Source organism: Necator americanus, chromosome I (genome assembly GCF_031761385.1).
Source record: "Necator americanus strain Aroian chromosome I, whole genome shotgun sequence".
In the NCBI taxonomy this organism is placed as follows: Eukaryota; Metazoa; Nematoda; class Chromadorea; order Rhabditida; family Ancylostomatidae; genus Necator; species Necator americanus.
This window is the reverse complement of record NC_087371.1, coordinates 29,509,995-29,535,896: the sequence shown is the minus strand read 5'-3', so window position 1 is coordinate 29,535,896 and position 25,902 is coordinate 29,509,995. Positions and strand designations below refer to the sequence as shown.

At 39.4% G+C, this 25,902-nt stretch overlaps 3 protein-coding genes across 4 annotated transcripts in view; 1 reads left to right on the top strand and 2 right to left on the bottom strand.

Annotated features, from left to right (window-relative positions):
* Positions 1–13,883: 13,883 nt before the first annotated feature.
* RB195_007258 (uncharacterized protein) lies at positions 13,884–14,135 on the bottom strand (the record flags this gene model as incomplete). Its single annotated transcript, XM_064180794.1, has 1 exon — positions 13,884–14,135. One exon carries the CDS (start codon positions 14,133–14,135, stop codon positions 13,884–13,886), a length of 252 nt encoding a protein of 83 aa, XP_064037636.1.
* A 308-nt stretch (positions 14,136–14,443) lies between these two features.
* The window catches only part of RB195_007256 (uncharacterized protein), a gene marked incomplete at both ends in the record, with an annotated part of 32,418 nt that continues 20,959 nt past the window's right edge, over positions 14,444–25,902 (bottom strand). Inside the window, 18 exons of one of the 2 annotated variants that reach the window (XM_064180792.1) lie at positions 14,444–14,822; positions 18,223–18,379; positions 18,441–18,525; positions 19,185–19,322; positions 19,419–19,554; positions 20,125–20,256; positions 20,368–20,567; positions 20,691–20,822; positions 20,878–20,930; positions 21,994–22,328; positions 23,237–23,376; positions 23,437–23,555; positions 23,756–23,837; positions 23,896–23,985; positions 24,050–24,260; positions 24,327–24,529; positions 24,944–25,121; positions 25,268–25,419. In XM_064180792.1, the coding sequence (XP_064037633.1) occupies positions 14,444–14,822; positions 18,223–18,379; positions 18,441–18,525; positions 19,185–19,322; positions 19,419–19,554; positions 20,125–20,256; positions 20,368–20,567; positions 20,691–20,822; positions 20,878–20,930; positions 21,994–22,328; positions 23,237–23,376; positions 23,437–23,555; positions 23,756–23,837; positions 23,896–23,985; positions 24,050–24,260; positions 24,327–24,529; positions 24,944–25,121; positions 25,268–25,419 (2,922 nt within the window). Of the gene's footprint in view, positions 14,823–18,191; positions 18,380–18,440; positions 18,526–19,184; positions 19,323–19,418; positions 19,555–20,124; positions 20,257–20,367; positions 20,568–20,690; positions 20,823–20,877; positions 20,931–21,993; positions 22,329–23,236; positions 23,377–23,436; positions 23,556–23,755; positions 23,838–23,895; positions 23,986–24,049; positions 24,261–24,326; positions 24,530–24,943; positions 25,122–25,267; positions 25,420–25,902 lie in introns of those variants that run through there. The other variant, XM_064180791.1, reaches the window with a different exon arrangement.
* Positions 14,551–14,763, top strand: RB195_007257 (uncharacterized protein; the record flags this gene model as incomplete). Its single annotated transcript, XM_064180793.1, has 1 exon — positions 14,551–14,763. One exon carries the CDS (start codon positions 14,551–14,553, stop codon positions 14,761–14,763), a length of 213 nt encoding a protein of 70 aa, XP_064037635.1.

Below are 25,902 nucleotides of genomic sequence, written 5' to 3'. Positions count from 1 at the left end.
ACAACAGAAATCAATAACGTTTAATGTGTAGGTTCAGCAAAAGTCGTAAACAATTTTTGTCCGCCGCCCATTGAAAAGCTGAGGTGACAAAGTCGATTGTTGACGTTCGTCGTTCGTTCGTTGTGGAATGAAAGCCCTGGACATCGCCATTCGAACCGCTGCGCTGGAAGCGGCTGAACAAAATCTTTTCCGGTGAACAAATTACACATTCACCGGACATTCCACGATTCTACGTGGTCTTAGAGCTGAACCACGTATTTAAGTTCCTGGAAATCGTTGTTTTCGTGGCTGGAGACCGGGCGGTTGTAGTAACAAAAAAGATGACCGCATCTAGGAAAACAGTACTTTATCCAAACTGCTTTTTCTCTATTTTTAATCCTTGTTTGATTCCGTTATGCAGGATGTTAAGGAATAAATAAATAGAAAATAAATGATAATGAGTAAAGATGTAGGCGCGTTTTTTTCCAAGAATATAATAAATAATATAATACAAGTAATAATATAATATAAATAAGTATAATAATAAATAAATATAAATATAAAGTATAAGTAAATGAAAATAAATATAACTAAATCAAATATAAATATAAATAAACATAATATAACGGATATATACAAATATATAATAAATACAAAATTTTTTGAATATGTTACATATGGCTCGGAGGAGAAATTTTCAACCCACAAGATAACCTCACTGGGATTTTTGAATTTTACTGATCCTTGTATTTTTTTTTCGATTATTATAACGGAGTGTCAAGATGACAACCTCCGGAACAGCAATGACACATTCAATTTTTCGCAATTAATCCGAAATGATAAGCCCGTTGAAGCTGTTTGTGAGATTTCTGTTGTTCACATAGAATACAACAAATATAACATAGAATATAACTACCAAAGGGAAAAAATTCAGAAAAAAAAGAGTAAAAAATCATAGAATATAACAATTACTACATAGAATATAACTACAAAAAAAAGAAAAATTCAGGAAAAGAGGTGAAAAGAATTTTTAAAAGACGATGAAGACAGGAAAACCTTGAAAGGAGGCAAGGAAACTAGAAAAATTGAAAACTGATGTGAGGAAGTTGGTATACACAACTGGAACAACAACAGTGAATGAAATGGAACAGTGGAGTCCGTATACCGTTGGGTAATCGCAAAAAGTTCGTGTTAATCATTCGTACGAAAATTTCGTACTCTGTCACTTCTAAATTCCAGAAAAATTACGTCCCTAGGAACGATAAATCCACTAAGTTCAAGATACGCCTACGTTTGACTTCCAAAATCCCAGAGGTTTGCCAACCGGTGGTTTACATACGTTGGAAGGAGCAGAGATAAGCACGAAACAAATGAAGTACACCCAAGGGTAGCGTCTAGAATTCAAAAGAAAAAAGTCTCCAAAGACCTATCCTTAACCTCGACAAAATGTCTGGAATTCGCTGAGAGGAATCAAAAATTCGAAAAATTCAACTTGAACAGACAAACTGAGCGTTTCGCAGCATTCTTTTGTATCTGATTCGGAGTTGCTCCGGTTTTCTCAAGAACAGATACATTTTTCTGAGAATCTCAGCATTGCAAGATACTTCTAGGTGCTATCTTATCCAGGTGAGGTTTAATATGGGTCTTTGCATATTTTTTTTTCACTTTCGCAGGAATGTTTTTCCAGAATCTTTTTTTTTTGAATAGTAGAGGATAAGGGTTCGAATTTGAAGACGGTTCATTATGACGAGAAAATTTTCTTACATGCCCCCTCGTTTCCTTTTTGCATATTTTTGAAAAAAAAATGCTTTAAGAACTAATAGCTGTTACTGTTAATAAAGATTAAAACTAATCTTGGCTACAGCTCAGAAAATCAATAAAATGCTTTGAGAACATTCTACGACATATTATATATTTGTATTATATGAATATTTATTTGTTTGCTGTATTTGAAGCGTTCCTAAAATTCCTCGAAAATAACTGGAATAAAAATTAAATAACAAATGTGGAAAGAAGATATGCAAAGGCTCAATAGCAGGCCAGAAATTCATTGATCTAATGGCACAAATGAATCCCCGCGAAAATACGGTACACAGTAAAGCACGCCTATGCTTGAAAATGCGTTAGAACGCGTTGGAATGCGTTCGAAGATAGATCTTAGGCAGATACCGTAGCTTAAAGGTATCTTTGTTCAATATTTAAGTAGAGGATGATAAAAACTGCAAAAAATGTCGGAATATCACTAAGAAGTAACAAAATACTTTCAAAGAATTTCAAAAAAATGTTGTTGTAAAAACTAAAATGTACAAATAAAATAAATAATATAAACATATTAATGTAAGAAATATTAAAAAAAACATTCAGCTTCGAAATATTTATCTAAGAAAGTTGCGTCCCGTTTTTTGAACAGCATAAAACGAACTAAATTTTCTGAAATTCTTTTGAATCCTAAATTTGTTGATAGACCAAAAAATAAAAATACTAAAACTAAAAATAGCGGAATTGACCGCCTTACGCATGCGAAGTAATAATAATAATAATAATAATAATAATAATAATAATAATAACAATAATAATAATAATAATAATAATAATAATAATAATAATAATAATAATAATAATGATAATAATAATAAAGATATGAGTGCATATATATATATATATATATATAAAATATATAAAGCCTAAAACACAACATAAAAACAAACATAACATAAAACAAACAACTAAACCAACAAACAAACAAGAACATAAAATTAACATAAAAGAAACATTAGCTATGAAATGCGAAGTGAACACATTACGCAGAATCGAACCAGCCCGTATTTATGTTTACTTGTTATGCCAACGAGGTCTAGGTGAAACTTTATTATTGGCCTGACAAGAAAACATAAATACACTTCTCAGTGGTGATGTTTTAAAGGCATCACCCCAGGAATCTGAGGTGGTACGGATTTCAGGTGGAGTATTCTTATAGTAGGTTATGAAGAGGGGGTGATTCCGTCCATTTCTTGCTAATTGGCTTAAAAAACGGTTCGGAAGATGCGGCGCGTGCACAAGGCTGGCGCGCTCCAATCAAACTCCTTGTAGAAAATAGCGCGCCGGAACGCTCGAAACCGTTTTTTCCGGGCCGTTTTTTACGGCAATTAGGAAGAATTGGACGGAATCTCCTGCCTTTAAGAAGAGAGGTCATGGAGGTTGTCCAACCAGCACAAGCTCGAAAAGCTATGAAAAAAATTTCTGTTAACTACGACACGGCTGTTAACAAAAAGGCGCCGGGCGCGAGTCGAGACGACGCCGATTACCTGGCTTAACCAACACACACACACATGTAAAGCAATCCTACTAAGCTTGAGACAACTGCACGGGGGGATGGATAACTGCACAACGATCAACGCGGCGGAAAACACAGGAAACACGATCGTCGCAGCAGAAAATGACCACGTCATAGGAGAGTAGAACGGGACGGGGGCGAGCGGGCAGGCGGGCGTCGCGAACACCACACGGGGTTCGTCGATGATCTCGGCGACCGGTGATCTGCGTGCCTGCCTGCCTTCCTGTAACGGAACACCTCGAAGGATCAAAGAATTTTATGGTTCGGTTCAGTTCTATTTGTTGGTTCAGGAACTGAAATAATGGTTAAAGGCATCACCCCACGAATCTAATCTGAAGTGGTACAGATTTTCAGGTGGAGTATTCGTGTACGGGATGTTAGATTATGGAGAGGAGGGTGATTCCGTCCATTTCTTCCTAATTGCCGTAAAAAACGGCGCGGAAGATGCGGCGCTGCAAAAGGCTCCAGTCAAACTCCTTGTAGAAAATAGTACGCCAGAACGCCCGAAGCCGTATCTTGCGGCCCGTTTTTTACGTAATTAGGAAGAAATGGACAGAATCACCCCTCTCCGTAATTTCTCCTGAAATGCGTACCACCTCAGATTCGTGGGATGATGCCCTTAATAGTAATCGTATCCCAGCGCGAGAGATGAAATTCGTGGACCGCAAGGAGACGCCCTAAAGCGAAAGCATTTCCCAAGAATATCTTCATTAATCCAGAACGAAAGTCAGAGGTTCGAAGGCGACCACTAGATACCGTCTAAGTTCTGACCGTAAACTAGATCAAAGAATTCTCAATTAACAAGAAGAAGCGTATCCGAAAGGAATTTCCAAATTAACACTGTCCTTTATCCTTTTTTCTGGAAAGTTCTATGAATTCTAGAAGATTCCGCGCAGCTGTGAACAGAAATTCAATGCAATGCAGACATACAAGACGAATGCAGCTGAAGAACCGTTCATTAATTCAATTCTACATTCTTTTGATGAATTCTCCGTGAAAATTCCACGGAGGAATACAGGAATTCTACTAATTGAATTATTTGCTCGCGAAAAGAATCATTTGCACGCGAAAAGAATCTATCTATCTATTGATGTTATGTGAAAAAATAAAAGGATTGGATTTGCGTGAAAATTTGATAGATCCAGAATCCTCATGGATACATATTCTCGGAAAAGAAAAATAGATGACGATCTCGTCTCGTTAAATGTTTCCTTCATCACTTCATATGGAAATGGAATAATTTCCTATTATAAAGTAGAAATTTCTACTAGAATCATGAAAATCCTTTAGAGAATTTTATTCCTGGAGACTTTGAATGGATCTCAAAGAATTCACCGAAAGAATAGAAATGTGGTAATCCTCTAGATCTCAGAACATTTTCAGGAAACCATCGAGATTTGACACGTCACCAATTGTTTTTCAACTAATACTTTCCTGTATGAAGTGACTAAAACTGTCCAGCGTTAATCAGTCCGTTTAGGATCCGCCCCCAAAGGATAACGGATAAAGTTTCTGGCGTTAATCAATCCGCATCCCCACATTCACTTCAATTCAGAATCGTTTGAGGTTCAGGAACGTGTAACTGGCCCAAGCAACGACTTGCGGGGGCTAGCCGATGTGTCAGATCAGTGTTTTTATCCTCCCAGACAAGTCTGGTGCCAATCTATCAACCCTGGAGGGATGAAAGGCTTGGTGAGCACTGGGGCGGAGTTGAACCTCCGGCCGATTATGTTGCAGCCACATCGGAACCTCTCGCCGACTTCGCTACATCCCTGGAACTCATTAAGATGAACTAAGAATTTTTTTTTTATGAAAAGAAAAAATTGCGCATGAGAGGAGAATAGTGCTTTGTCCCAGAGAGAGAGGTAACGAATAAAAATAAGCAACAGACAACCCTTTATCATTCTCATCCCCGTATGGATAGCTTAAGGTGAGTCGAATACAAATTATTGTAAAGAAAATCGTTCCCTTGCGAATGATTGTTATAAGTCTTTTTTTCAAATTTCCTTTTTTTCTAACTGAAGTTTTGTATTCACAAAAATTTAGTATCTGTGGAATATACTTGTACAAATGACTACAAATATAAATAATTAAAATAATATAGTAATAACGCTAAATAAAAACACAATACTAACAAAAAACACAATAAATATAACATGAATAATAGTAGTAAATAATAAATGTTGGAACCTACCCACGGTACACCACGGAATTAAAAATTTTGGCATAGATTTTTCATTATGGCATATCCATATATTCAATTTTTTTTTGAAAGTGCATATTTTTATTATAATAACATCGTAATGTGCATGAATGTTCTATTCATCTTTATGAAACCACAATTACGTGAAATGTACTGGTTGATCGCCAAACCTCCAGCTGGGTCCCATTCATTGTCCAGGCCAGCGCGCAAGTTTATAATGAAGTATTCTGCAATGAAATCCAGCTCAAATGTTATACGTAAACGTTTCTGTGCGTGTCATGTTTTACGTTTTTTTTTGTTTTTTTTTTTCATGTCGTGTTTTAGGATCCTCCAAACGTTCCACGGCTCCGAATTTCGTCGTATACATTTGTCTTTAGGTGCGTGTAGCAGTGGAAGCAGAGGCCGCAGCTCGTTGTGAGTTCCCATGTTCGGCATAATCTCATTTTGAACTCATTTTTGAATCGCAAATCTAACAAATTAACATGCTTCATTTATGCTTAACGTATCAGAATGCAGGGACGGTATAGCGCAGTCGGTAAGAGGTTTCGCGGTGACTGCCCGATCGATCGGAGGTTCGATTCTGCTTAAATGGCAACCAAGTATTTCATTCCTCCGGAGTCGATAAGTTGGTACCAGACTTCTCTGAGAGAATAAAAACGCTGATACAGTATAATTGACGATGCAGAGGGTAACGTAGTGGCTGAACATCCGAAGAACGATGGAAACATTCTGGTAAGGCTAAAATCTACAGATGCAATTCCAGTACCAGCTCCACTTTCTTTACCGTATTCTTTTTTACTAATAACAACAGTATGTTTTTCTATGTTCGACTCTTCGAAATCCTCTCGTGGTGTTTTCAGCGCAAAATCGGAACTTATACGCTGAACCTCAGCAAGAATGGCTGTCACCACATCCCAATCTCTCCTGGTAGCACAATCGTTTGATAGGGATGTGACCGAATCTTTCTCGGTCAAATCTAGGTCGGTTTTTATATAATTTAGTCGAGAGTTAAACGGTGAATGGTAACATAACTCTACTGATACAATATATGTTACAATTATATCATTACAATATATCGATGGATAAGTTCGCCCTCGTAAGTCATTTGTAAGTCAAGTCATTCACATTCTACAGGCCGATCACGCTTTGGTGAACCTCAAACGATTCTGAGTTTTGAGGTGAACGCGGTGGCGGATCCCATGCGGATCGATTAACGCCAGACACTTTATCCTTTATCAGATTACGCACAAATGGTTTCTCCTGGATGCTTTTCGATATGTAAGGTGACCGTTACGGGTATTATCATATGCCGTTAGTTGTATAATTTTATTTTCCATTCATTTACCTTATTTGTTCTATATTATTTTATTTTTATTTATTTATTTTTGTTCAATTTTTTATTTGAATTCTCTAAATGAATATCCAGAATCCATGCAAATCTTTACAAAGTCACTCTATTTACTAACGAAGCGTACCCCTCAATCCTGTTACGGAGTAACAATAAGCGTGGATCCCAATGATCGGCTTAGACCCATGGATAAAGCTATTATTGCACTCTTATAGGACAATGCTGCCAGGTGGCGCCTGAATCAGGCGTGATGAATGCCAAACACATTCGTGACGAGCGCATTACCGACTTTCAATACGGAGCCCGAGTCTTTTTGCTGTCGACTCGGAGAAAAGGGCATGTGCACGCAAATTTTCCAACAATTGAATCGACTGGATTTGAAAAGGCAATCCACTGACTATCCGCCCAATTGTATCTTTTTATGCCAATCATTCATTCGAATGATCGAATCACGAGAGTAAGAAAAAAAGCCAGCGATCACAAAGCGGAACACTGAGGGGCGCCGATACAATATTAGTCCATTGGCAAATAGATAAATCTTTGGTCGGTTAGTGGATCGAGCACATCGAGATAGAAATATTGATTGATTTTAGGAACGTTTTCGAAAGAAACTAAAGATGAAGAGATGTAGGATTCACAACAAAATGCATATACAACAGAAATTTTTAAAAAATTTAAAGGATATAAAAACTCGTTCAACATAAAAAAATCATTTTCGTAGATCACTCAGCTTCACTATGTTAATTTATTGTAGAACTAAAATAAAAGTATAAAATAAATTACAGAACTTAACATAGAAAAAAATAAAGGAAGAAATGTTTTGTGGTAATAAAAAACGAAAATAAATAAATTACAATCGAGTATAGAAAATGAAAAAAGAATAAGGAAGAAAAAACAAAAATAACGAAAATAATAATAAATAAAATAAAGAATAAAGAGTAAAAAATAGAACAAATAAACAATTCATATGCCGGACGTATCCTTCATCCAGTCAGAATCGCGGAGATAAATGAAGGAGGACTTATACAATGTGATTTGCAAGGAGTAATCGATAAGTCAACCTTATCAATCAATCGAGTTCCTTATCCTCCGAGGTAAATATGTTACCACCTCATCGATAGGTGAAATGGTGATACGATTGGTTTGGCCTAAACAGTGAGTCGAAGCATTGATAGAGACAGATACAGCGTTGCACTTTTTACGTTTGTGTCAACCCTTCTCCATGAATCCAGAAAGAATGACGCATGACGATGAAGCAGATTAAAGGTCTTCAACATCAGGTGATTAGAATTTAGATAAAAAATGAAAAGAAAAAGAAAATTTGACTTCTCAATCAAGGGTGTCTCCAAGAATCGTAGTTTTGCAACGATCTACCTACTCTCTTGTTGCTTTCATACGTCCATTAAAGGCATCACCCCACGAATCTGAGGTGGGGCAGATTTCGGGTGGAGTATTCGTATACGGGATGGGAGACTACGGAGAGGGGGGTGATTCCGTTCATTTCTTCCTAATTGCTGTGAAAAACGGCCCGGAAGATACAGCTTCAGGCGTTTTGGCGCACTATTCTGTACAGGGAGTTCGACTGGAGCGCGCCAGCCTTGTGCGGCGCCGCATCTTCCGGGCCGTTTTTTGTGGCAGTTAGGAAGAAATGGACGGAATCACCTCCCTCTCCGTAGTCTCCCATCCCGTATACGAATACTCCACCTGAAATCTGCACCACCTCAGATTCGTGGGGTGATGTCTTTAAGATTCGAAGCTCCAGACTGCCGCGCACTTCTTCTTCTTCTTACGACAGGTACAATACGTAGTTCTACTATATTTACTACTGATATATTAAAAAAGGAAGAAGTCGCTGGCGTATCAATCCACTCGGGATGCGCCAAAGGGTTTTACTGGAATTCGTAATCGTTGAGGATTTGGAACGCTTGTTGACTTTTACAATGACTCGCGGGGGTTCAAGTAAGTGTTTTTCTCCTTCCAGACAGATTTGGTACCAATTTATTGATCTCGGAGAGATCGAAAGTCTCCGTTGGAACCAGAGGGGTTTCAAACCATCGACCATGTCGCCACAGCGGACCTCTAACCAACTGCGCCAGTCTCGCCTCACTGCTATGCTTACATTTAATTATTATTTTTTATTACATTATATCTATCATATGATATTATGTTTACATATTTTATTTATTTGAATATATTTATTATTGTTATGTTATTACGTTATTAGATCTATTGTACTACACTTATTGTATTATATTTATATATTTTATTTACTACATTATATTTATTATTGTCATGCTATTTTGTTTATTATTACATTTATTATTCTAGCCATTATTAGTCATGAAATAATTGGCGCAAAATTATTGGTATTGGATTGATGAGCCTTTTAGTCACGTAAAATATTCAACGTCGCTCTCACTCTACGAAAATTTTCCGTAGAGATAAAGGATAAAATGTTGTGTGGCGCTGTGTAAAACAACCATCTAACATAAAAGTCTGCTAATTTTAGAATGTTTACAGCAAAATGATAGATACGTCCCATAAGTAACAAAAATGTCAACCCAAATTAATTTAAAGCGATAAAAACATCTCACAACAGAAGCGCAGCGTTGGAGAAAAACGTGTTTTATATGTTCACATTTTGTTTTCTTATACAACACAGCACAATAATAGGATAAAAATAATAGAATAAAAAGAAATAAAATCAGAAAATTTAACGTAAATGAAACTAATTAGAAAAAATTGAGCAAATTTCTGATAAAAATCGCTGTGCAACCTAAATTCATGTCCAATTTATGAGGGAATAATATCCAAAATCTTAAGGGGAGAAATATGAACATATTGGATTATCGAGTATTGTCTGCGTATTGAAATATTAACCTAAAAAAATAGAGAAAATAGAAAAATAGAGAAATGGAGAAAAAATAGAAAATAGAATATTAACCTAAAAAAATAAATCCCTTATGGATTGGTAAATTCCCTGGAGAGCATACAAGTGGTGAAACAGAATATTCCACTAGCTCTTGGTAATTTGGAATATTCTGCTGTTCCCTTTTGTCTATATTAGAATAATTGACAAAAAAAAAACACTTTTTATTCTGATTGAAAAAAAAAACGATTACAAACATACACAACACACAGTACAGACCTAATACGGATAAAATAAGGGAAGAGAGGAGCGGTGGGGTAATAGCCGTTCTCCTCGAAGCGCCTCATTTGCCCTGAACCAAACGCGTTTAGGAAAACTTCAATCGTTCTTTCGAGGCAGCGTATAACGAAACTGATGCGCTTGGAGAAAAACGTGTGGGAATGTATGGAGAGTACGAGTATGAGCGTAGCACTGCTCAGTTCCCCTGAAAAGCGACGTGGAAAACAAAGTTTCTTCCTAGGAGGCATGTAAAAACGCGCTACGGTTGCGCACGCGCCGCATCCACAAGCGAGCGGTCGAAAATCGATCAGGTCTCTTCAGCATGTAAAGACAATGTGTAGGCTCTATTCATGTAAAGGCAATGCGTAGGCTGCTCAAAAAAAAAATAAAAACAGAAAAACAACGGAATGCGGCAGAGTGGACGCAAACCATTGATTTGAGACAATTTAGGTAGGCGCTGCATGTGCAAAATTATATCAGTAGGCTCCATGTGCGACTTTCGATAAACCTCGGCATGTTAGTGCTTGATTTGGCGCGCGAACCTAGCATTGCGGCGCGCAAGGCTCTGGAGGCTTTTTGGATCCACTCCAAGAGTCCAAATATGAATCGCAAGGAGAAATGCCTCTCCATTACGCGGGAACTCGCGCCTTCAGCTGATCCTAAGGTACGATGTTTTCTTCCACTGGTAGCTATGAGGTTCAACGGTTAACGTAGGACTTTCTTTGTTGGGCGGATAAGGCGTTTGATCGGATTAGTCACGTTCAATTTCACCCCTTTCAGGCTCTGAAGAAGGCGAAGATATTGCCGAAACGTTAGCCACGAATAAAGGACTATAACAACCTCATGTACGGCTCCACTGAAGAAAACAATTATATCAGTAGGATTTTGTCAGGGGCAAAAGCGTAGAACTACGCTTCTACTCATTCCTCTTTCGTTTCTTTCTTTTTTTTCTCTCTCCTAATTTATCTGATACGCATAGGTAGGTATTATTATTACTATTCAAAAACTATTATTCAAAAATGCCTCTCCATTACGAGGGAAGTACTATTCAAAAATAATAATTAAGACTACAGCAAATATAAATAAATATAAATAATAAATATAAATAACAAATACAAATATAAATCATGCAGACCGAATGCGACAATTACGTCTTCGTATTCACAACTCTGACTGAATCCGGACACGTGACTAGACACGTGACGGAAAGAAGCGCAGAAGCGAAGCGAAAAATGGCAACAAAAATGGACTAAGAAGAGGATAATAGTGAGGGCACGCACGGATGGGCTCTCACCAACACACACTAGCACATCAATCAGATTACGCGACGAACAGCCTCGTTTGCATCGCTTTTTCAACAATTCGTCGACGACTCATGACAAGTTCTCCTGTCATTTGTCGTCGGTCGGCTGACAGCAAACGTTCTGTCTGTCATCCAGTAACATTTTGACGCGATCAGCGAACGTTTGTGGATAAGTGTAATGGGAGGTAAATTGGCTCACATGTTGAAGTGGAGAAGAATAAAATAAAACTTTAGCAAGAGCATTTGAATGTGGATTAGGTGGACTTATAAGGTTGATCCGTGATGACTGCATGACGTGAGTCTTTTCCTTTTTTTTTGTAGGAGATAGTTGACTGAATTTCCTTCGCATCTTCAAGAATTGCCGTAGTTCAATATTTGTAACTACATGCTGTAACATCGCAGTGGAATATTCAAAATAATCAGAATTAATAAATACGGGAATATCGACCACGTCAATGCAAATTTTCCCTACTAAAAAACCTGCAACTTTTTGAAACTTCTATTATCTTTCTCGTACTGGAGGAGGAATGAGATTATTTATTTCATTCTGTCGAAAGTGGATCCGTCATTTTGGAATCGCAAACGTATTCCCGTTCGATTCCGCTTTACTGCCAAGCATTTCATCTTTCCGGTGTCGACAAATTGGTATCAGACTTATCTGAGAGGAAAAAAAAACACTAACTTGATACATTGGCTAGCCATCGTAAGTCATTGTATGGACTAAAGACTTTGTCTATTTTCATCATCATCTTAATCTCATCTTTATCACCATCCATTCTTATCTCACACCCGGACACTTTATCTGTCATCCTTTATTTCCGGGGCGGGTGTACTGTAGCGGTTAGAAGTTCCGCTGCCTGCACGATCGATCGTAGGTTCGAATCCGCCCCAGTGCTCACCAAGCCTTTCATTCCTCCGGGGTCGATAAATTGGTACCAGACTTGTCTGGGAGGATAGAAACACTGACTTGACTCATCGGCTAGCCATCGCAACTCATTGTATGGGCCAGTTACACGTTCGTAAACCTCAAACGATTCTGAATTGAAGTGAACGTGGGGATACGGATTGATTAACGCCAGAAACTTTATCCGTTATCCTTTATTTCCCGTCAAACTGCATCTATAGCTGGGTACTACCAGTGCACTACCCTTCTGATGAAACCGTTAGGCGGCGGCGCAGTTCTGCAGTTCTCAGTTCTGTTTCTGTAGCTTTTTAGACTTCTTGGTGTACCTATGCCTACGTCTGCCGCCCAAGCGTGATATTAACACGGCTGGATGTATATGGGATCGACAGTATGTACGACTTTCCAATTTCTACTGTTATTTCAGAGACAATGTTCTGAAACACATAAAGAAGGTTTTTTTTTTTTAAATAATATTAGTTGGTACTATCTACTTACGTTATTAATGCATTGAGGACAGCGCGCTCTTTAATATTCAAAATAACAACAATTTAATTTAATTAATAAAATACTTCAATATTTATATATATGGGACGAGAACTACTTTTATTTGATTGACATATTGGCATTTTTTATACATTTCATTTATTAGAAGCTTTAATTTATTTAATTTGTTAGAAGCTTATTTGTTTGTGATCATTCGTGGATCTTATTGCTCTGCAGTGCCATTATTTTTGTATTGACTCTCCCCTTCCTGCTCCTACTACTTTTTTATCCATCTTTTTTTTCGAATGAGATTTCCTGAGTAATTACGCATTGTTCCAAACACCTGAATGCACACGAGCTATCCATGAGCCGTATCGGTTAAAAATCCTTTGTTTGAAGATCCTCTCGTTTTCGCAGATACCCAGTTGAACAGTAGAATTAGCAAGCGAGAAAATGAAATTTTAGGCTCGAGGGACACAGCGAATGAACTGGAGCGTTGGACAAAATCTACCTACAAATGTGTAAAGCTTCTACAAATATTTGATGGAAAACCGCTCCTCTAAGGATTCAGAGTGTCATGCACCAACAACGAAATTGAAATGGATATCGCTCAAACTCGTCAGAGCTCTTCTCATGATCAATCACAATACTTTCATATCGGATCCGACATTTTTCAAAAGAAAGTGGACGGAATTTGAACTCAAACTTCTAAGCCAAAGTCGAATTTTTTTTAGTCTCGATTTTCTTTTTTTTCTAGAATTTTACTCAAACTAAATAAGACGATGCTAATACATATTTGCTTCAATTGTCTCCAACGTCATGTTACAAAGTTTCAGTCGCCTTGCATGAAGAACCATCTGAACTCATTGGAAAACGCGTTGGTGCGGTGGTGGAAGCGTCTGTAAAGCTTCTGGAAAGCAATCCATCAGTCCATACGACAATGATTGATGGTAACACTGTAAGACATTGCAAATTATTTGAAGAAAAAAGGATAAGGTCTCTGGAGTATCATTCCGCTTGGGACCCGCCTTCACTTCACTTAGGAGTCGTTTGAAGTTTACGAACTCGTTTCTAATCTATACGATGAATTACGACGCTAGCCGATGTATTAGGGTGTTCGGAAAGTATCTGCCGGAACACGGCAAAATTTCAAAGCAACACAACTTTTTAACAACATTTTATTATTCGACGAAATAATCTCGATCAACATCGACAACCTTCTGCCAACGTCTCACAAGATCGCGGATTCCTTTGGCGTAGAGCTCCGGCGACATGGAGGCGAAGAAAGCATAAAGGTCATTTTCGAGGTGGTCACGATCATCGTAGCGCTTCTCTTCCAGGTGATGCTGAAGCGATCGGAAGAGGTGGTAGTCGGTCGGGGCTAGGTCCGGGCCAAGTACGGTGGGTAAGGTGGGTGCGGTAGAACTTCCCATCCGAGCTCCAGAATTTTCTGGGAAGTCTTCCCAGAAATGTGAGGGCGCGCGTTATCGCGCAGCAGGCGAACGTTGCCGAGCTTCGGGTGCTCCTTGCGGATCTTGTCGGCCAGTCTTTGCAGTTGAGCGCAGTAGATCTCGGCAGTAATTGTCGTGTTGTCCGGCAGCAGTTCGAAACAGATTCCATGAATTCCTCAAAAGACGCTCAGCATGACCTTCTTCTCATGGATTTCACCTTTCACGAAAGGATCCGGCATTTCATCGCCAGTGCGCCACGCACGTTTGTGGGTTTGGTTGACGTAGAAGACCTATTTTTCATCTCCAGTGACAATGGTGTCCAGCCAGCCGAATCGGCGGCTTCTGGAGAGCAGCTGAGTGCAGATGTCCGGGCGTCCCTGGCGGTTGCCGTCGCTGAATGCATGTGGGAGCCACTGACCGAGTTTTTTCACCATTCCGAGATATCGCAGTCCATTGCTCACGGTGGACAGCGAACGGCCAAGACTGGCAGCAAAATACCGCACACCTTCATATGGATGCTGCTCCACCAGATTCTTCAGTTCGTCGAGCGATATTGCAGTCGGTCGACCAGAGCGAGGCTCATCTTCGAGCTTCTGGTTTCCGGCTTTGAAGCGCTGGAACCAGGCGCGCACAGATAGCTCAGAAGGGGCTTCAGTGCCGAATACGTGACTTAAGTTTCGATGGACTTCAGCAGCGGGGTGGCCAGATTCAAAGGAGTGAGGAGTTTAAAGGATCCCACCCATACTCGACACGTACTCCGTACTCACGTACTACTTGTAAAGGCAGGGAAGAGGAAGCCAGATATACTATGTGTATGCAAGCGGTAGTGTCCATTTATAATATATTTAAAACGGGAACTGCCAGAACAACAAGTCTGGTACCAATTTATCGAGTCCGGAACGATGAAAGGTCTTGGTTGGCACTAGGGCGGTTTCGAGTCTCCGATCAATCGTGCAGGCAGCGGAACCTCTAACCACTACACTACACTCACTCAGGTACATGTAGTAAGGTATTCGAAGTATTTCTGTAGCTGTAGTCCCACTTCTCTTTTTCAAGAAGAAAGCTAATACTTCCAGAATTTTTAACAGATAGGTTACCGGATAAAATCATGGGAGAGATTTTTTGTTGGGAAGTGATTTTTGCAAGTTGGTGGATGTCAATCGATAGAAGTCGCCAAAACCCTCATCTTATCTCTAAAAAAAGATCTAATAACGAAGCTCACCTATATTCGAAGTTCAACACCAGCTGCTAGACAGTTCAACAGGCCACCATCATTCCCTATCACCGCATTTGTTTCCTCTACTATTGTTGGTTCCTATAAAGTAACACAATTATCAGTATCACAATTATGTGGGGGGGGGAGGAACTTAGTTCCAAAGAAAAAAAAAGGATAAGAAGTGAAATGCTAAATCCACCTCAAGATTCGCGACATCAGCAGATTGGTTTTCATTATGAATAGTTACGTCTCCTTTTCGTGAACTTCCATTTCTTTAAATCAAAGACGTTTGCCCATTTCCATAAGTACTTGTGGATGAATTGCCATTAGTATATCTAAACAAAGCTCTCAATTAAAGACAGCATAACACAAATTTGACTTGGTGAGGGAATCCATGGGAAAAATTAGAGATGGAGTTGTAGATTGCGCCATCAGGGGTGGTTCCGCTCACCTCTCTCTAATCTTCCTAAAAAAAAGGCGTGGAAACCGCTTTAGTTCCAACGAGGAACGTTAGAACGCTCCTCTATATATACGTTCTGGTCCCCTCACCTAAACAAGTCTGACACCAATTTATCGAGCTCGGAAGGATGAACGTCCTTGTTGGTACAAGAGCGGTTTCGAACCATAGATCGATCGTGCAGTCACAGCCGGATCTCTTCCAAACTGTGCTACTCCCGTTCACTGCAAATTATTTGTTTCACTCAATTATGAAGTTAAAAAAATCTCAGGCCTCACATTAAATTAAAGAATGTCCTGATTGGTGAAATGTGTCTACTTCATGAAGAACGTGGTGTACATAGATCAGTGAGCGCACGAATCTAAACTTATGTGGTCTTCACAGTTCAACTTCACAATTCATTGGATGTGAAAGTTTATGTTGGTTTACTGATGGGGTTGCGATGGAGAAATTGACAGTTCAACCTTTTCGTTGTTTTGAAAGATTTGACTCATTGTAAATATAAAGGATAAAGTGTCTGGCGTTAATCAATCCGCTTAGAATGCGGCCCCACGTTCACTTCAATTCAGAATTGTTTGAGGTTAACGAACTATAAAAGACTTGCGGTGGCTAGCCGATGTGTCAAGTCAGTGTTTTCATCCTCCCAAACAAGTACCAATTCATGGAGGGATGAAGAGCTTGGATAGCACCAGGATGCTGTCGAACCATCGACTGCACAGTCACTGTAGAGCCACTTACCAACAGTGCCACACCTGCCCCCTCGTTCGGTTGACACAAATAGCATCGTTAAGCATTTAAGAATTAACTAGAAAATCATTTAATCTGTAGCCTCAAATCACAGTTTGTGTAGCTTAGAAATAAATCACATCATTGAACTCGTTAACGACTTCGTATTCGAAACGCTTCTCCCGCTTTTCAGCAAAAATTTTCATAAGGATGACACAGCTGTGGGACCTGGACATCTTCACTTCATGAACTTTTTTTCACCACGAGCCACCTTGATCACCTTGACTTCCGTTGTCTTCGAACTGGTCGAGCGAGCTTCAGTAATCCTTCCATTTATCCCGATCGCGTGCAAGAGTCGTCCAATGATTTTCCCTTTCGCGTGAGACACGAAGAGCATCGAATTCTTCTTTCAAGGACGTGGTGAAGAAGTCTGACCATCGTTCCGGCGATCCGCTTAATATCGCTTGGGACCCAGTCGCTCACGGCCTTGGTACAATTTTTGTCGTTGAAGCGCATCACGTTTCCAGTCCACCTTATTTTGCTGTATTGCAAATGTGGGTACGTCTCTGATTCTCGATCGCTGACGTAGGAGGGAACTCCAAATCCTGTCCCTCACTTGCGTCAAGTGGGATACTCCTAGCATCACACTTTCGATTGAACGTTCAATCACGCTCACAGCATCTTCTTCCTGCTTGCGAAAAGGCCACGAATACCTGGTGCAATCACCATCCTAATCTGTTGGTATGTCCTTAACTTCTCCTTTGGTGTTTCTGATTAAAACAAGACAATTGAGCAATAGACTTTCATTTTCTCTTGATAAATTTACAAAGCTGTCAAATTACGCTGACAATATATATTATGTACGACAATATCGGTGAAGATCAACAGCAATACATTTGCAACGAAACGGCGAAGACGCGCTGGCAAGCCATCATGGCAACCCCAATTCTTACGTATCAAAACAACAGGTATCGGTTCAGATTTCAATAAGAACTTCAGAGCGTGAAATCACAGCACCAATTCGGGGTATAATAATAGTTGAGCGAAGCATAAGGCCTCTCGCAAAACACTTAATAAATCGACTATTAATAATTAATCAAATCAATTAAATTATTACTACTACAATATTTGGCATAAAAATAAACTGAGAGATTTCATAGACAAAATATATCGTGATTTTAAATCGATCGATAACCAATAGAGTACATAGAATTCATATAATTCAATACATTCAATACATAGAATATAACAATTTAATGTAAAGCGCAATGAAAATAGGCAGAATACTCAAGCAAAGCAGTAAAACAATGCGTACGACATAACAATCAACGATTAGCCAATCGATCGGCATAGTCTAAAAACAATAACAAAAAAAAAAGAAGAAGGCGATTAATTATGTAGTGGTACCGGACGACTAGAACCTAGAAAGGCAGCACACACAGGCGGCACAATTACAGCATGCTACAAACTCGTAGGGGGGAAGAAAATCTAGAATCCTTTTCGAAGAAAGTAAACAAAAATACTGTTTACGAGAAATAGCACTGGTAACCCGCATCTATGGACAAGTAGATGAGATGAAAAAAAAGAAAAGTTGGGCAATTAACACGATGATGTGAGGTGGCAGAAGCGAGGTTATCGATTAGAAGTGCGTGATGAGAACGGAGAGGAACTGTTTGTCGGAAGAACCGGCGGTTTTCTGCGGTTGTACGTCCATTTGTTGCCATTCACCGCCTTCACCAGCTTTTAACGAGAACGACCATTGACCGTCACCGTCCACAGGCCCGGAATGTGGTAGTCGGAGCTCGCATGGGGTAAGGAATGTTAGACCTGAAGAGAAAAAAGTGAGTAAGGTGGTCCGGAGCATGAACGAGCGAGCATAAAAACTAACCCTGAGGGCCGCACATTACTAGCGGGGACAGCAGCGTTTCTCCTTTCGACTTATCTATCGGTGGGGATTCGCCGTCACGACATACCTGAAGCATTGAAAGGTTAATATAACTACGTACTAGGTGGCTGTTTCGTAATTAAAGGTGCCGTATCAAGAAATTAGTGACAGACGTAGTGTGAAAAGAGTTTGGGGTGTAGATCAAAGATACGAGTACGGGCCCGTTCAATTTTCCTTAATCGTATCCTTAGAAAAACGGCATTGGAACCGCCTGGTTTCCTTAAGAGGTACTTTAGAAAGCAAGGCTGGGACATTTCCACGTGCTTCGTAAGAACAGACGCCGTTCCCACGCCGTTTTTAGGACGAGTAAAGGAAACTGAGTGAGGCCATGCTAATAGTTATAATCTACATTCCAAATTCTCTATTTTCCATCCGGTTTCCCAGCTACGTCAGTTTCGTGAACGCTGCCTCTAAGTCAAAGCATTGGCCCAGTACATCACGCGATTTTAATTGATTCCGTGTTATTGCTATTTTAAGTTTACTGTTATGTAGTAGCTTTAGTCCCACTTCTCTTTTTCAAGAAGAAGGCTGATACTTCCAGAATTTTTAACAGATAGGTTACCGGATAAAATCATGGGAGAAATTTTTGCTGGGAAATGATTTTCTTCTACGAGTTGGTGAATGTTAATCGATGGAAATCGCTAAAACCCTCATCTTACCCCTACGAGATCAAATAACGAAGCTCACCTTCACATAGATTTCATGCGTTTCTCCCGGAGGAATAGCTCCTTTTGGGATTCGAAGTTCAACACCAGATGCTGGACAGTTCAACACGCCACCATCATTCCCTATCACCGCATTTGTTTCCTCTACTATTGTTGGTTCCTATAAAGTAACACAATTATCACTATCACAACTATGTGGGAGAAAAACTTAATTTCCTAGAAAAAAAAGGAATGAGAAGTGAAATGTTAAATCCACCTCAACATTCGCGACATCAGTAGATTGGTTTTCATGATGAATATTTACGTCTCCTTTTCGTGGACTTCCATTTCTTTCAATCAAAGACGTTTGCCCATTTCCATTAGTACTTGTGGATGAATTGCCATTAGTATATCTAAACAAAGCTCTCAATTAAATTAAAGGCTGCATGCCACAAATCTCAGGTGGTGAGGGAATCCACAGCAAAAGTTAGAGATGTAGTCCTAGATTGCGGGTTCAGGAGTGGTTCCGCTCCCCCCCCCCCCTAATCGTCCTAAAAAAAAGTGGCGTGGGAACCGCTTTAGTTCCTACGAGGAACGTTAGAACGCTCCTCTATATATACGTTCTGGTCCCTTCAGTGACCTATTCATAGGTTTCACTTAAATAGGCAAGCAAGGAAAACTCATTGGCTTTCGACCGCTGCGCAGCTGGATGCGTTGCGTGTACAAAAGTGGAGCGTTGCAGCTGAAATCGTCGGGACCCCGTCGTTTTTTCAACGATTGGGGAGAGTTGAGCCAAACCATCCCTGATCCCACAATCAACGATTCCGTATAGAGTTTGTCCATCGGAAATCCCATACCACGTCAGATTCGTGGAGTGATGCCTTTCACTAAGCACTCAAAGAATGAAGAAGAAAAAGGAACAAAAATAGGGAAAAAAGAAGGGTTCTTATCAGGTGTTTGAGTGAAAAAAGGCCACTGCTTACCCATTGGAGCCATTAGATCGTGGTTGCTCCTGTGGTCTCGGCGACTGCGCTACTGATAGGCCATTAGAAGCTATGCTTGGTGAGTCCATACGAGAGATCGGCTCTGGAGTAGCACTATCTTGCCACCGATTTCTGAAAATATTTTTAGGTTATCTTTTAAAAAAATGCATAGAGATAAATATTTTTAAAAAGCACAACCAAAATCACTACAGAATACAGTAACAGAGGAAGAAAAGCACCTACCGTACAACACCTTCTGTGTACACATGAGGTTTGGGAGCAATTGTGGGACGACTAACAGGTTGAGAGGATCCTCGAGGGAATCGATTCGGTGGTGCACCACTGTCGGCTAATGATTGATGATTACCGAACGAAACCGTTTGTGGTTGTGGTTTCTCCTCACGAGGTGAATACATGTCAGGATTTGGCGGTTGTAGTGGGACCTGAACCTATCCTGAGACATTTTCGTTTCAAACACGAGAAATTATAAAGCAAGGAGATCTATTTTTCTCAAGAAAAGGAAAGAAAAGAAACAAAAAAAAACAAACAAAAAGTAGGAAGAGTACCTGTGGCCTATCGTGAAGTCTTTGTTCACCTCGAACTCTATCATCTCGTAATCTTGCCTCTTCACGTAGTCGAACATTCGCAATTTCATTCGCCAGTCGAGCATCGTGATAGAGTGAATCGTCATTTAACAACTGAAAGCTCTTAGATTTATTAAAGAATTATTTTTCCCCTATAACGGAAATCTACCTGCTTCACATGATAGTATCCTGGAGAATTGGGCTGTCGACCGTTAGGTAGTTCTAAAATAAGCACTTCGAACATCTGAATAAAATAAGGAGAAGAAATTCGTGTCAGATATTAGTAACACAACAGATAATCAAAACATTCGCACAAAACTCTACGAATTTTCCTCCAAATACTTCGGCGGAACCGTGTACGGTTTCTCGAAGTTGGTATTGACACATTGCAAAGAAAAAAAAAATGAAAAATAAAGGAAATAGAAATGAAAGTCTTCAAAAGAAGTTCGGAGCAAAAGATTTTAAGTAGTGATTTCTTGTGTGTTCAATGTTAATTAGAAAAACTATGCAGTGAAACTAGTCGATTTAGAGCTTTCGAACCAGTTGTAATTTATATAATGATTTATATAAATTCTTTTCTCCTCTTACTGAATAGAACGTACAGTCTCGTCAAAAGAAGGTAACAACATGGTTTATAAGAACTGAGAAAAAGAAAAACAGCAAAAAAAGCGTGCGATGCACTCAGTGCAGTTATCTGTCTTTTCTTGTATCAATATTAGTCTTTTTAATATCCTGAAAAGTTCTAAGAACTGAACTGAATACTGTGTTCTAAATTAATCCTGAAGTTGTAGGAAAAAATAGCTCAAAATGGGACAAAGAGTCTGCAAAATTATGTAATTATGTAAGCTGCCAGATTGTAAAAACCCGTTCCCTTTCTTTCCGATTTTTTAAGGAATGAACTGGTTCAAAGTTAAAATTGAAGAAAAAAAAACGAGGCATGGTTTTTCTATTTGAATGCGCACAAAAATAGTCCTTTGTTTTCTCAAATAAAGAAAAATAAAGACATTTTCGTTAGATTACTTAGGACAGACATATTTCACGATTCTTTAAATTTTAGTTCAAAGCAAGTTCTTTCTGGCAGCATAGATGACACTTATGTTAAACACCACACTTTCACCAAATTTGTTGTTTTTTTTTGCTTCTTTAGCCATAAAAACAAAAAGTGTAAGTTAACTCCGAACTACCAAACATCCACTATGTAGGACAACAAATTAGTGAGACGAAAGAAGAAGTTTTTTTTTTTTTTTTTGAAAAAAAAGTGACAAACAAAACACTGCACACACACCATGCCCGTTTGTGAGTTGCGACGACGACGATGACGGCTCCTTGACCGGTGAATGAGGGGTTTCGTCACGAGACGCGCTACTGGATGTATGCGTCGACGGTCCACCGTTGTTAGCCGGTAACGAGCCACGTTTTTCAGTGTTAGTAGGTCGGACATCCACGTTTGTCATGCCACGATGCGGCTTCGCCGGTGCGTCAACGCTCGACTCAGCGGCACCACGTCGAGGCAAAGTCACCCAACCAATGGGACCTGTACGTGTGAGCTCACTTGAATGCGGAGAATCGATGATCGACGATGCTCCCATCGATTGACTATTGTCCCAGTCGTAGATGGATCTGAACATGTTCTGTTCAATATAAAAACAAGTCTTTGGAGAAAAAAAACTCAAAGAAAAGAGGATTGCGGTTTTATTATGACTTACGAATTATTAACCTATTAAATTAGAGATAAATGAATAAAATAAAAATAAAACCTTCTTTGGAGAAAAAAAACTCAAAGAAAAGAGGATTGCGGTTTTATTATGACTTACGAATTATTAAACTATTAAATTAGAGATAAATGAATAAAATAAAAACAAAAATAGATAAATATGAAGCTGTAAAATTTGGAGGATCTAGACAGAGATGGACCTGGACATTTGTTCAATCTGTATATAAATGAACCTCTTGGGAAAAAAAATTCGATGTCTAGAGGATTGTAATTTCATTATGAATTATGAATTATTAAACAGGAAAATCAAGGATAAATGAGCAAAAAAAATATTATGAGATTAAAGATAACTAAATAAGCTTCTAAAAAAAAGTAAATATGGAACTGTAAGAACAGGACGATATTAACAACTTTTAAAGACCTCGTTTCGGCTACGTAACTGAGTATCATAAACAGCAAAATACGATTTGGACTCAAACATTCACCATCTTGCTTGGTTTTTCAATTTTTGTTTGTTTTTCAACGTTTTAGTTATTTGATTTGATTTTGGTATTGTTTTATTAGGATTAGCCTTTCTTCTCTCCTGAGGAGCCTCAAGGAAGGCTAATCCAAAAATGGATCGTCTAGGTTGAGGCGAAACGACTCATCTTTCAATTTTAGCCTTCATTTTGTTCATTTTTGACTTTTTTGAATAACCCTATTAACTGTTGTAAGTGGAGAGACGGCTTTGTTTGTTTTTCCTCAAAGCTTTGGACTTGATAATACAGAACATTATCCTTTAAAAAACAAACCAATGTCTAAACTTTGCGCTCACCTGGTCATCGTAGCCGCAGGTGGACCTCCCCTAGTAGTACTATCTTCTCTGCGCATACAGTAGTCCCCGTAGTCTCCTTTCGAGGACTCCATGTCGGAGTCATAATTGATGCCTTTTGAGGACAACGGGAATAAAAGCACCTGCAACAATCACTCGATCCTTTAAAATACAGTACGCTTGTGAAAATGATCCCAACTTACATCCTCAAGTGGCAAATTAGGCGGGAATTCCGGCATCCACAGCCGTCGTTGCTGTAGATGGATGACTAGATCACGAAGTGCATCGAACCATGCCTCCTCATTCGTCGCATCTACCGTAGCTAGAAACAGGAAATATGAGAAGAAAAAGTCTTTTTTTTGTACGATTCCAGTATGATTATTTGTCCAGATTCTTCTAAAAACACGAAAATGTAAATTTCCTTGCAAACGCCTTAGGTGCTTTAATTAACTCTTGGAAAATGGTGTTTCATTAAAAGTTCTAGAATAGTCATTTACAAAAAAAAATGACAAAGCAACAGACCTGACAAAAGGTGTGCATGATGTTTTTTGATTTGCGCCGCTTGATCAGCCAGTTTTCTCGACGAAAGATGAGGAGCGTTTAGCTGAAATCCATTCTTTTAGGATGATGATACACTGAAAGTGCCAGAGTTCCCATCAAACCTTCTTCCGTATCTCCCGAATCCGTGATCTTCCGTCCACATCAATCAAAACCACAATCGGAGCATATTGAGCCAGTTGCAATCGTTCCACCTATCAAGAGTGGATTTAAGTAGGGAAAGGTGAGGACAGAAATGGAAAGCTCGTATTATCGTACCGATTCTAGACTTATGTCCAGCACACAGTGCTTGCCGGCAGCGATAACACTGTCCAGTGCAGCGAGTCGAATCACTCCACCTCCGGATCCGCCTCCTGCACCACCTCCACCACAGTAATCACTTGCCGATGGTTCAGCGAATCGGTTTGGGAATTGGCTAAGCAGATGCGATCGAGCCACGTCGGCCAATGGTCCGAAGAGAACCACGGGTCTAAGATACATATTTTTTGTTATTTTTTTTATTGTTACTTAACTCCTCATTAAAAAAAGTTGATACCTGTGGAAGCTGGGTGTGTTCAGAGCGACTCTTTCATAAGCAGGTGGTGGAATACTAGAGGAGAGCTCTGCCGGATCAGCTAGCACATTTTTTGGTAGCGATTTCGTCCGACGAGATTCCAGTTTACGCCTCAGCAGTGTTCCACCACGCCCCTTCGATTCGCCTAGTCGACGCTGTTCGCGAGCGATGGACTCGGCGGTTGACTGGAAATTAGAAAAAGTCCCTTAAATTCCCTCAGTGCTTAACTTTAAATCCCTATTATTTTCCCTGCACCATGGTTGCACTTCCTGGTCCCCAACCAGCTTTTCAGGCGTAGCGTAAAATCGTATTGACAGGATTTCTTGAGGTTTACGGGATCTGACAGATAACCGCAAATCTCATTTTCCCACGCCAGTAAACGCTACCCGTTCCGCTGATATCCTGACTTCTTGTTAGGAAGGAATGTACGTCATCAGCCCAGACATGTGATGCCCTTTTTGCGGGCGGTCATCCCCTTAGGATAAGTAAGAAGGCAGCAGCACAATATTGAATTACAGTAGAACGACACGTCCCTTCTCAATGAGCCTCCTTCTGTACCCAAGAAAAAGAACGAATAAATGAAGAACGAATCGACTCACCTGATTTGGAATCACACCTTTTGGTGGTTCTCCTTTGTTTGCGTTTGCTGAGTAAACTCTGGCAGCTTGCCAAAGACCTACTGTTCCACCAAACAATGTATCGGTAACGTGGAAAATGTCACCATCGCTAACTGATAATTCCAATGGACTTGATTTTTTCTCTTTAGTGAAATGTGACCTAAAAGTGTTGAATAAGTAAAAAAAATAAAGTAATAGTAGAACAAATAGAATAGTCTACTGCAGTGTTTTACTGCGCAAACTTCTCGAAAAAGAAATTCATTTGTACTTTTCAACAACTGTGGGGAAAAAGAGAAAATGGATCACCTTATGTAGAAATTATCTCCAAGCTGACTGTTCCGGACATGCTCGAAATCCTGTCGAGCATGTTCCAATCGTAGAGACACATGATCATCAAGGGCAAGAAGAAGTTGAACGGCCGACTCTCGAGTAATTCCACGCATAGGTCGACCGTTGACCTTAACCGGAGTCAGTTAGCCTCTAGCGCCCAAACAAGTAAGGAGAGGACAATTATAAGTGAACTTTAGCTATATCTACGCGGTATGGAAAAGAAAAAGGATGCCGATGATTTGAAAGATTGTGGAATTTCATTTCTCAAGGGAAAAATCGTCTAAAATGTTCGCTATATTTGAAATAGATGTCTTCCGGTATTTTATTTTGAATAGGAAAACTCTTGAAATAATCCATAACCAGATCCCGAAAACTAAGAAAAAAAATTTAAAAAGGTAGGTTGCAGGCTACGGCAGAAATAAAGAAGAAATGACTATCCAAGCAATTCCGAAAAAAAAAAATTCCTCCTTTTTTTGCGAGGCAGCGAAACAGATGTCTCATTTTCGAAATAAAATCTCGAGGACGAAGGAAGAAAACCTTCAAGTGATATATTTAAAGAAAGAACAAAGCGGAAAATAATAAAAGATATGCTCAAAGGATAGGAAAATATG